The 12,057-nt window shown below is 34.2% G+C and overlaps 1 protein-coding gene across 1 annotated transcript; it reads right to left on the bottom strand.

Moving 5' to 3' along the window:
- Positions 1-40: 40 nt before the first annotated feature.
- LOC114756343 (cytochrome P450 CYP736A12-like) lies at positions 41-8,995 on the bottom strand. Its single transcript, XM_028945280.1, has 5 exons — positions 8,916-8,995; positions 8,148-8,241; positions 7,500-7,914; positions 1,390-2,000; positions 41-883 (listed from the first exon to the last, which is right to left on the bottom strand). Exons 1-5 carry the CDS (start codon positions 8,993-8,995, stop codon positions 41-43), a joined length of 2,043 nt encoding a protein of 680 aa, XP_028801113.1.
- Between the last annotated feature and the right edge of the window lie 3,062 nt (positions 8,996-12,057).

The following is a 12,057-nucleotide window of genomic DNA, read 5'->3' on the forward strand; positions in this document are numbered from 1 at the left end:
ACGCATAACTGAAGGCATAGCGTAAAGCCCTAGACCTTGATCAGTTTGAACAGCCCGTATCTAATCTGTAAGTTGGAACAGCGTGCAAATGCTTCATTCTTGGGACTGTGAGGCCAAACTTTTCACTCATGTCCAAGTCACTTGGACACATGCCACAAGGAAGCTCCCAACTAAAGCAATGCACCAATTGAGCTGCAACTAACTTAACTGTGGTCATGCCCATTTGAAGTCCGGGACATCTTCTACGACCTGAACCAAATGGTAAAAATTGATAATTATGCCCAAGAATATCTATATTGTTATCAATGAACCTTTCTGGATAGAACATATAAGCATCATCGGACCATAACTTAGGATCTCGTCCGATAGCCCATGCATTTATCATGATCCTGGACTTTTTTCTTATGTAATATCCATTAACTGTGACATCCGTCATACTTTCTCGAGGGATAAGTAAAGGAGCAGGTGGATGTAATCTAAGAGTCTCCTTAATGACCATATCTAAGTAACTTAACTTTGCTAAATCAGCCTCATCCACCATTCTGTTCATTCCAACCACATTTTGTAGCTCACTTTGGAGATTTTTAATCACTCTTGGATGCCTCAAGAGTTCAGATAGAGCCCAGTCAACCACAATGACAGAAGTGTCAGTTGCGGCAAAAATCATATCTGCTAAAATAGCCTTGAGGTGGTCTCTATCAATAACACTGTTTTGGTCGTCATACAAATCCGTAGGTTGACGTATCAAGGAAAGCATTATGTGTACGAAGTCGACGTGATGCTGGCCATTTTGTTCTCTTGTAGCTTGTTCATGCTCTCTGACTATTTTTTCCAACACATCGTCAAGTGCCATAATGTTTCTCTTTAATTTTCGTGTCAAACCCTGTCATACATTAGTCAAATGGGTCATTAGAGCCAGAGTTTCACACACACACACACACACACACACACACACACACATCTATATATCAATGTTTTGGCCAGCTTTTATCCATAAACACGCCACTTTATCTGTATAACGTTAGAGGGGTATCGAAGAAACCATTTGTTGTCAAAGAAAAATGGAAGGAAATCCAATTATCATGCTCTTAAAATGATCGACTACTAGCACAAAATTAAAGCAAATTCTTTAAGTTAATAAGTCATCAATGAAAGTTAACAATATAAGTTGAAGTAAGATGTCCTTCAAAAATATCCCACGCCTGCTAGCGTTAAGAAGAAAATTGGGTGCCATTATTCTTGATGTTATTTTTCATGTAGGCAAATCTTTAAGCTTAAACAGGCCTTTTTATTCCTTAGTTTGAATGTACAGAAAAGTAAGGCAAGAGGAAATTATGAGAAATGTAAGACCAAAAAGAAGACCCAAGCAACAAGCGAGATATTATATACCTGGAGGTCAAGTATACCTAGCCACGGGACATAATCAACCAGATTAAACTGTCCCGCCAAGCTCAGTGCCTCCTCAACAAGCCCTTTTAAGTTAAACCTATCATCCTTAGCACATCCTAGGATCATTCTGTTAATTATATTCTCTATGAGGTCCCCGACCACCTCACTGAGATTGACGACCTCGCGCGCCGCCGCAACACTCTCCAATGACTTCACCATCAACCCTACTTCCTCACTCCTCAAAGGAGCTAACATCTTCACTCTTGACGCGCTTAGAAGATGGAGGGTGCACACTTTCCTTACATGTCTCCAATACGAACCATACTCTGCAAAAGCTAGTCCCCTGGTTCCTCTAGAAAGTGGATCCACCGCTTGTATTTTGGGTCGGGATGCAAAAACGGTGTCGTGAGTCTTGAGGAATAGCTCCGCCGCTTCAGCGGACGAAACGACAATCGCAGGAACTTGTCCCAACTTTAACGACATTATGGGACCATACTTTTGGGCTAGCGATTGGAGGCTGCGATGGGGCAGTTCTCCCAGCAGCAAGTGTAGGTTGCCGATGATCGGGAGGGACATTGGGCCTGGTGGTCGTTTTCGATCATCTCGTTGTCCTTTTGCAAAGAGTATGGAAGTGGACAAAACGAATATGAATATGAGAAAGAGGATAGCAGGAAACGCTGATATCGATGGAATCATCTTGGAATGGTTGCTTCGGAGACGGAAGACACTTAATACAAGAAATTGGGGTTGCCTTGTGTTTGCATTTTATAATGAGTTTAAGTGCTGATCCGCCCCCAAAACTCATGATTTTCAAATTCAATTTGGATGGTGCAGATTTAAGTTTTTTTATTTTTAAATAAAAAATTGTTTCTTAAAAATGGTAGTTAAGAAATTATCTTTATTTTAGTTTCTATACTCATTTAAATAATTATTTTTTAAAAAAATAAAAAATTAAATATGGATTATCCAAATCAAGATGGTCGATAACAGAAAATAGTTCATTTTATAATTCCAATCCTTGTTCCTTTGAATGCTCAATATAAGGACTAAACATCTAATTTATATAAATTAAGAAAATCATTTGAGTTAATTATTTATTAAAAAATTACTACGTGTTTGTTTTCCTAAGGTAACTCCTTAATAATTTAATAATTTTCAATGAAAATTATTTCATATGAAAACTTCTCTTTAATATATGTAATCAGTGGGGATAGTTTAAAAAAGTATTATATATCTAGAAAACAAAATACACTAAGTCTTAAATTTAATACCAAAGCAAACTCCTGAATTTGTTAATTTTGATATTTAGGATCAAATAAAATACTCTATTTTAACTGTTTATATATGAGATCTTCCTAGAAAAGAAAATAAAGAAAAAGAAGGAAGAAAAAGAAAATCTTACCCCAGGATAGCGATGGTTGAAATATTAAGTGAAAAAAGGCGTGTAGAAGTAGGCAAGTTAGTAAATGCGCGCCCCTTTTGGTGAATAATAAATGCGTGCTTTAAACATCTCCCATAACATGCTTCTATTGTTAGAGCTAGTAATATAGGTTGTACTCGTGGATCCAACCTGCCAACCCAACAAAAATAATAGATTAGGGTTGACAAATCTCAACTCACTAGTAAACAACGCTTTTCAACCCGTACTGTCAAATCCACAACCTGCTGCGGGTTAGCCTGCCAACCCGCGGACCAACCCGTATTTACTTTTTTGTATTTTTTAAATTTGATTAATCATTATATGTATATTATTATATTATGTATTCTATCTAAAAAATTTTAAAAATACCTATATCATTTATTTATTTTGTGTTTTTAATCAAGTATTTAAATAAAAGATAAAAATTTTATTATATTTTTTATATTGTATAAGAAAAAATATTAAAAATAAAAAAATTTAAAAAAAAATAGTAGGCAGCCAACTCATCAACCCACCATGACAGGTTCCATTACACGTAGCCCGCACCACCTAACCCTAACCTGGGTTGGCCCATATTATCACCCCTAACTATTGTGCCTCGTGCTCTTCTTCACACCATAAAATTATCTATTTCGCAAAATTTTAAACGAAATGATTAATGTTTGTAACGTTATATCATTTTCTTATAAAAATCTTTTGAAGCAATATTCTTCTCTCTCAAACACACACGCTTAATAGATTTCTCTGTTTGCTCAAAAAAAAAATCTCTGTTAATAGATTAAAAGTCACAGTAGAATTAAAAGCTTTTAATTAGTTTTATTATTTTTTTATTTTATATCTTTTCTTTATCAAACTTTTATAAACCCACTTGTCCAATTTTTTAAATCAAACTCATGAAAATTTTTTCTCCCCATCCTTCTCCTCCATTAATTCTAGGGAAAATTCCAGAAAAGGTCCCTTGAATATATGAAATCCTAGATTGGGTCCTAAAATTTTCAAAATGACAGAAAGGGTCAGTGACCCAATTTGGCAAATCAAGAGGAATTGACAATTTTTCCCTCATTTGTATTTATTTACTACAATGATTTAAGAAATCACTATAAGGGTTTAAGCATTACTTAGATTCATGTAACGAATAACTACTCGTTTTTTCATATTCAGGTGTCTTGTTATTAACTACAACTAATTTTGTAATCACTAGAACAATATAAGTATTACCTAGATTCGTGTAGAGAATAACTATTCACTTTTTCATAGTCAGGCACCTTATTATTAACTACAACTAATCTTGTAATTATTAACTACAACTAATCTTATAATCACTAGAACAGTGTAAGCGTTACCTAGATTTGTGTAGAGAATAACTACTCACTTAGGCAGGGGCAAAATTGTCAATTGGTCTTAATTTCACAAATGACAGATTGAGTCACTGACCCTTTCTGTCATTTTGGAAATTCCAGAACCCAATCTGGGATTTCATATATTCGATGGACCTTTTCTGAAATTTTCCCTTAATTCTATGATACCAAACACATTAATTCTCTCATACCAAACATAAGGTTAAGCTAATAGCCGCCTACCTATTATTTTTAATAAGAGTTAGTTCGTGAATTGATTTGGTTCTAAATATAATATTTCAATCCATTTTATTTATCAAAATTTAATTATAATATATTTTCTAAAGTATCCTTATTAATGACAAATATTAAGGGAGTTTTTATTTAAGAATTAGTTATGATTAAAAAGATACTTTAAAAAAATCAATTTATATTTATTATAAATTACTAACTTAACTAGCTTCTTCAATCTACCAAAACTAATTAAATAACTCTTATACTAAAGATTAGGTAATATGATTTAGTGGGCATAACTTTAAAAGGTTGGCCTTGTGAATAAGTTATCAGTCTTGTTCTTATTATAAGACATTTGTAGCTAATGCTCACATATTAAAAATGCATTAAATTAATAAAAAAATTAAATTTATTTTTATTAAAGTTTTTTCCCTATATGCATTTGCAAAATATCCTTACTTGTCTTTCTTATTTTCTAATGAGAATTAAGAATAAAGTTTTTTAGAAAAATTATTAAATACCTTACAAATGAACTAAAAATTTCCCCTATATATGACTTATGTTAGTTAAACCATACTTGTCATTGAACAAATTGATATGCTCGTTTGAGATTCTATGATTATATCAGTTAGTTGTAATTAAATTAATATATATTTTTATTCTTATAAAATAAAAAATTATATCACAGTAAAAAAAAATACGATAATAATGAAATGAGACCTTACAGAAAATGTAAGAAAGAAATAAAATACTTTTTGAGATAAAAAGAGGATAACACTTACATCAAGTTTATTATATCTATTGTGTCAAGTTTTCTAATAACACATAATCATTTATCAGTTTTTAAAATATTAGAATTTAATGGCATTTAATTATAAATCGCATAAAAAAGAAAAAAGACATATGACAATGTGTGATTGGAAAACTTGACATAATAGATATAAGGAACCTAACGTAAGTTTTTCATAAAAAAAAATATAGTATTATATGTGTAAAAAGATTTTTAATTAAAAATGTTATATATGTTGTGTTTAGATTAAGGTTCCTTGTAAATTTTAATAAATCGGAACTAAAATTAAACTCCCCGAGGATATCACGAAAATGGAATTTATAGAAGGTTTCTCCTAACGCAACATCGTCCAATGAGAAACCATATGAAGGTCAATTAATTCAATTGAAGAAATATTTGGCATACGATTAAATAAGTTGAAGAAATATGTAGCACAACAATTAAATCAGTTGAAGAAACGTTACACAAACAAGTAGATAGACTTCTTAAAAGGTGCATTTATAGACGGAAAGTGTCGAGTTTCAATTCTCCATTCGAAAAAGTCACACGAATTGCATGAAAAATCATGTTCAACATGAAAGGGTCATTTATAAGAAAAAGAAGAGAGGAAAGAGACTTGCGTAAGAATCTCGTTTCTAGGTTCAAAATAAATGTTTTGTTTAACCATGAAAAGGAAAGGAAATTTATTGTTTGATAAAGTGTTGGGGCTTAAAAAAATGATAAATACACTACCTCCAATTCTAAATATAACAGCTCTAGCTATTATATTTAGCACCGAAAGTACTATGATATAGCTATATATACATTCAACCCTCAATATTTGACTTGAGAAAAAAGAAATCAGCATGGCATATCGGTGTGCTTCCTCGACCATGTTTAGGACTTTATCCCTGTGACCTTGGGCTGACAAAAGATTATTAGATATTTCAGCAGTCGGAATTTAGAGCAAGGAAGAGTTTATTTCATATTGACATGATCTCCTTTGTTGTATTAGATTTCCAGTCTAGCGGGGAATTAGTAACCTCATTCACACTGGAGATGGTAATTCGGATAGGCCCGGCTAAAAATGAATGGATGACGTACCACAACGTTGTCCACTTGAACTTGGAATGCTTCTAATTATACTCCTCCGGTCCTTAATATAAGACCCAATTCTTGAGTTGGTTTTGGTCCTAAATATAAGACCCATTTCTCATATTTATCAATTTTCTCTAAATTACCCCTATAGATACTCCATTAACCATAATCAAGTAGAAGAGGGAGATGGGATATTAAGAAAGATGATTATGGTGTTTTAGGAAAAATATGTTACTTTTTACAATTAACTAACTTACCTAACTTCTTTAATCTAATCAAATTAGTTAATTAGGTTTTATATTAAGAACCAGAGGAGTATATGAAAGACAAGATTATTCAAAATGTAATCCTAGGATCAAGAGCTAAGCCTTTCACGTTCAAAACCAAGTCTCAAAGATGCACAAATTTTGAATACATACTAAAACAAACTAAGAGAGAACGAAGGACGGGAAGAGGAAAGAACCTTAAAAAAAAAAAACTTCAATGTTCTCAAATCTTCAAAACCTAGCTCAACTTCACCGAAAGAACCAAACCCTAGTAGCCCGAAGCTCCTCACATAGAAGGATGGACTATATGCTTCTCGCGTTCATCTATATAACTCTATTTGGTGTTTGTTAAAATAGCCAGGCCAAACGACAGATGCTCGTGATTTTAATTTAATTAGCTAGTTCTCACAAGCTATAGGTCCTCAGATCTATCACTTTTCATTGGGGTTTCATACGGAATTGCCACCTCTGTTTCAATCTTATATTATATGGGAAAATGTTTCCAACGAGAGATCTCTCTTATTTGTGATGCATCCATTGTTATATTATTTTTGGTAACAACCGATCATAACAACGTTTATTTAATACTTTCTGAGCTGCACTATATATGAATTGGGACAGCCAACATGTGTTGCGCTCTTGGCATAGTTAAGCCAAATTTCTCGTTCATGCCCATGTCATCGACGCTCTTGCCACTTGGAAGCTCCCAATGAAAGCAATGAACCAATTAAGGCAGAAAAGGTTTGACAGTAACCAACCTAATTGCATATATACTAGGACCTCCTCCGCGACCAGCACCAAAAGGCAACAATTGAAAGTCGTATCCTTTCTGGGTAAAATGTTTCAACTTTGTCCGACCACACTTTGGGATCTCGACCTACAGCCCACACATTGACGAGGATTCGTATTTTTTTTTTTTTTTTTCTTGATGAAATAACCATCGACTGTGATGTCGTTAGTGGATTCTCGAGAAAGAATCAAGGGACCGATAGGATAAAGTCTTTGGATCTCCTGGACCACCATGTATAGGTAATCTAGGTACGGCAAATCAGATTCTTCGACCGGTCTAGTCAGTCCCACTATTTGTTCAAGTTCATCTTGAAGTCTTTTCATTATTCTTGGATGTCTCATGAGTTCTGAGAGTGCCCATGAAACAACATTAGCTGATGAGTCGAGCGCTGCTGCAAACACGTCGAAAATAACGGCCTTGATGTGGGTTCGACCGATAGCACTTTCGTCCTGGCTATTCACTGGCTGGTTCATGTATGACAGCAATATATCTACGAAGTCCCCCTGTTGCCGGTCTCTGTTTGCGTTAAGAGCCTTGTCATGGTCCTGAGCTAATCTCTCCAATGCTTCATCAAGTACTTGACTTAGTTTCTTTAAGCGTGGAGTTAATCCCTGCCCCCCATGAATTCACCAAATATTTTATTAACAGTAACAGTAACAAATAATCATAACAAAGTAATATAGATATAGTTAATTAACTGATGATTCTAAAAGACTCACACATATGTAAAGCCAAAGAAATGGTCAAATAGAGCCATCCAGATAATTTTCTTTCAAGCAGTGTTTTCATGTAACTGACAGTACTATTTAAGTCGATAGGATTTGGCAAAGTCGTGAAGGTTTACCTCAAGATCAAATGGCGTTAACCATGGAAGAAAATCGGCAATATTGAAAGTTCCGACTAAGGAGAGAGCAGTGCATAAGGACAAGAGCCTTGCACTGCTACAAAAAAAGTCTTTTACACCAATTAAAATGAGCATTTGACAACAGAAAAATGACCAATGTAAAAATGGACAGTGTTAAAAGTCCGCACTTTTTATACTGGTTTTCCAATAGATATAGAAAACTATGATGTAAATAGTAGTTATTATGCCAACCGATGTAAATACTAAAAATTTAAATGAAAAAAGTCTAAGTAGACTTTTTCTTTTTAATTTTCTTATACTAGCTGTTTCTTCTAATTTGTTTTGCCACAAATTAAAAAAAAATTGTGAAAACATAAAGTAATCTAACAATTAAAAACTAACTAGTATGGGATTTAGGGAAATAGCTCATTAAGGAGAAAGAAAATGCAGGAAGATGAGTTACCAGTAGTCGACGAAGAGAAAGAAAACAAAGCTGAGTTCCTTTTATAAGGATGAACTAGATCTCTGACAAGTATTTGGTCATTTAAGGTGCTGCAACTCAAAGTTGATCATACTTGAATAACAAATACTTGGCAAAGTTCCATCCTCTTTAATGGACCAAATACGACAATCATGCCTCAAGCCTCAGACAGTTTATTGCAACTTTTAATGGATAGATTCAAAGTTGATCTCGAATAAAAAGAAATCTATATTAAGGTTTAGGCAAATATTTCAATGAAGAAATAAAACAACGATGATGATACCTACGGTGAGACTAGAATGGCAAAGGCAATGGACAGCAATGACAATGGCAAGCGACAGAAGATGACTTGAGTGCTCCATGCCATGTCCACAGAGCTCCAAAGGTGAGAGCACCTCTCTGTATTCTAAGACCTCAACACTAAGACTACAAAACTAAGGGAACAGGAGCCTTATTTATAGTTAGGGCAAAATTTTAACACCAGTTGACATAGAAACCAGTGTTGAAAAATCATTTTACATCGAACATAAGATAACTAGTGTAAATTTTAAATGTTAATTTTTACCAATTCTTGTCTTTCTTTAAACTGGCTAGCAAAAAAAAAAGACTACATTTTTACCAGTTTCAAGGTTCATTGTTAAATATTGGAGAACAAAAAATGCTTTAAAATAAACAAACAACACAAGATCATCACGAAATATCATTATATATTTATATTTGGTGGGGATGCAGAAGCCGCCTTTACAAAATATTTATAAAAAATGGCATTTTTACAATAATAAAAAAACTAATAGGCAGAAGAGGAGGAGAAAGCTTCTTCATCAAATGACGAGGAAGAGGCAGCAGAGGGGTCATCCGTGCATCATACTTGATGTGCATGTAATCGAGTAGGAGCTTGATCTCATTGTTGGGGGTGTCGAAATGAGCCACTAAGCAGCGGAGGTTGCAATCAATCACTGCTACTCTTTGAAGTAACTAGTCGAGAAGTTGTGAAGGAGCGGGAGGTGGAGGGGGCGGCAAGGAAGGTGGGGGAGGTGGGGGAGGGAGTAGGCAGGTAGAGGAGGAAAAGATAGAGAATGGGTTGGAATGGTTTTCTACCATTTCAGCATTGTAAACCTACTAGCGGTAGCAAACATGGAAGATGGAGAACGAGAAGGATAGTTAGCTTCTAAGCTTAAATAGACAATGACAGGACATGACTAGTGACAGTTCAAGTTCAGATTACTTTGGGAAAAGGAAAAGGCAAGAGATAGGCCAATGTAAATATTAAAAAGTACTCTGGTTGTCCACAATTACTAATGCCATTTAATTACTATTACACTAGTTGAGTTAACGTTCGATATAAAAAGTAATAATGACATCGGGCGTGGTTATAACTAGTTCAAATTTTGTATTATTATTTACAACAATACCGCCATCTTATTTATTAGGATTCAGTGGTGTAAAATGGTGTTTTTCTAGTAATGTTGAGACCAAAGTGTTCGTCCTTAGGCTGGCCCACTAACATCCTATACGTCATATCCTCTACATCTTCGGCCACGACCTCGGTAAATGTCCACATCCTCACGGGCCACCGTAGCTTTCCTAATGAGTCCACCACCAGGCTTAGTTCCTATTTTCTCAAAGGAGCGAAAAACTCAATCCTGAAAGAGGTATTCATGGGACGGAATGGGAGAGGGACGATCTTGTCCTAGTTTATCAGGATGATCTCGTCCCAGTTTATTAGGATGAGGTGGCTTTTTTATCCTATGTCCCATCCCATCCTGTCCCAATAGTCTCCTGTTTCAATTGAGACGGAACATAATTGAGATGAGACAAAGACGTCCTATCTCTCTTTTTTAATTTTTTTTTAATTTTTTAATTTGCAAACTAACTATACAGAAAATGTAAAACTTATAATAAAAACTATGTGAGGAAAATATATAAAATGACCAACCAATGACAAAGAAAAATGTATTTTGTAATTATGAGAGACAAAAATAAACAAACCTAAAATATTCACTACAAAGAATATCATGTCACCCATACAAAAACAACTCATAAACAAATAAAAAATAACAATTGATAAATATCATTACCAAAATACTATTATAGTGGCAAATAAAATAAATGATGAGTCTTATTTATAAGACACTTCCAGTATGTTTCACATAGGTTAAGAAAAACCTTAAACTTTATTAACTTTCATTTAAAATTTAATGACTTTTTAACTTTATCCATACTTAGTATACATTATACCTCGTATAAACAAAATCAACACAATAATAAATGAGGAGTAAAATTATATATTCATACAAAAATTTCTCTCAGTGTCCTATAAATAGGACCAAAAAATACATTCTCTTTTTGCCTTATAAATAAGATCAGAGGAGTAACAGCTATAAATAAAAATAATATATTGGGACAGGAACAAGACAGGACATCCCTGTCTTGAAACAATTTTGTTCTGTCTTACTTTTGTCATGTCCCAAAAGCTTTCAGAACGGGATTGTCCCGTCCTAAAATGACTAGGACAGAGACAGGACACTAGGACGAGACACAATTGAACACCCCTACTGTGGTGAGAAGTTGAAGAGCGCACACTTTCCTCACGTGCTACCAGTACGGACCGCACTCGGCAAAAACCGGATCCCTTATTGTTATAAGAAATATACCTGGAGGCATGGAGTTTAGGACGGCTAGCAAAAACGACGTTGTGTCTTGAGGAATAGTTCCGCAGCTTCAGGAGAGGAAACCACTACTGTAGGAACCTGCCCTAGCTGCAACGACGCTATGGGGGGGCTTTCCCCAACATGTGGAGGTTTCTGATGATCGACAATGCCCTGGGACCTAGTGGCATCCTCCGACGATGTTTGCTTGTTTCAGATTTAAGAAGATAGAAAATACTATGAATAAGAATGTCACAACGAATAGAGGAGGAATGGCTAATGTTGAAGGCAACATGTTGATGTTTTGGGCTATTTGTGGGATTTGGATGATGACGGAGGGTTGGTGGGTATTTATATATACTTTTTGTGATTTTATCTTTGAAGTTTGAACTGTAAATTAGATATTATATTTAGGATTGGAGATAGTATTACATGTTCAAAAAAAATGATACAATCATAATATGAGGAGGCTTCATCTCGTCTGAATATTCATACGTGATGACGGCTTGAGCATAGAACTTATACAAAGGGACAATGATACCTTGCTATTGAGTGCCTGTTTTGAATAGCAGTAAAATAAAAAGTAATTCATCTTCAAGTTAAATTAGGTAAAAATTAGATTGGATAATGTGATTTATGTTTGGATTGATTTTTAAGAAAGTTAGAATAGATAAAAGTAAAAGTTGTTTGGATTACAATTGAATAAGTAAATTTAGTTTGTAAAATTACCAAAATAGAAATGTTTTTTATTAGATAATATAAAATAAAAAAATATCAATTT

This window comes from Neltuma alba, unplaced genomic scaffold (genome assembly GCF_004799145.2).
Source record: "Neltuma alba isolate B1F8T4 unplaced genomic scaffold, ASM479914v2 tig00010388_pilon, whole genome shotgun sequence".
Classification (NCBI taxonomy): domain Eukaryota; kingdom Viridiplantae; phylum Streptophyta; class Magnoliopsida; order Fabales; family Fabaceae; genus Neltuma; species Neltuma alba.

Excerpts from the sequence above, each read along its gene's own strand:
- LOC114756343 (XM_028945280.1), bottom strand. The coding sequence starts at position 8,995 with ATGGCATGGAGCACTCAAGTCATCTTCTGTCGCTTGCCATTGTCATTG. Across the intron at positions 7,915-8,147 it reads TAACGCCATTTGATCTTGAG|GGATTAACTCCACGCTTAAA; the intron begins GTAAACCTTCAC and ends CATGGGGGGCAG. Across the intron at positions 884-1,389 it reads TAGGTATACTTGACCTCCAG|GGTTTGACACGAAAATTAAA; the intron begins GTATATAATATC and ends AATGTATGACAG.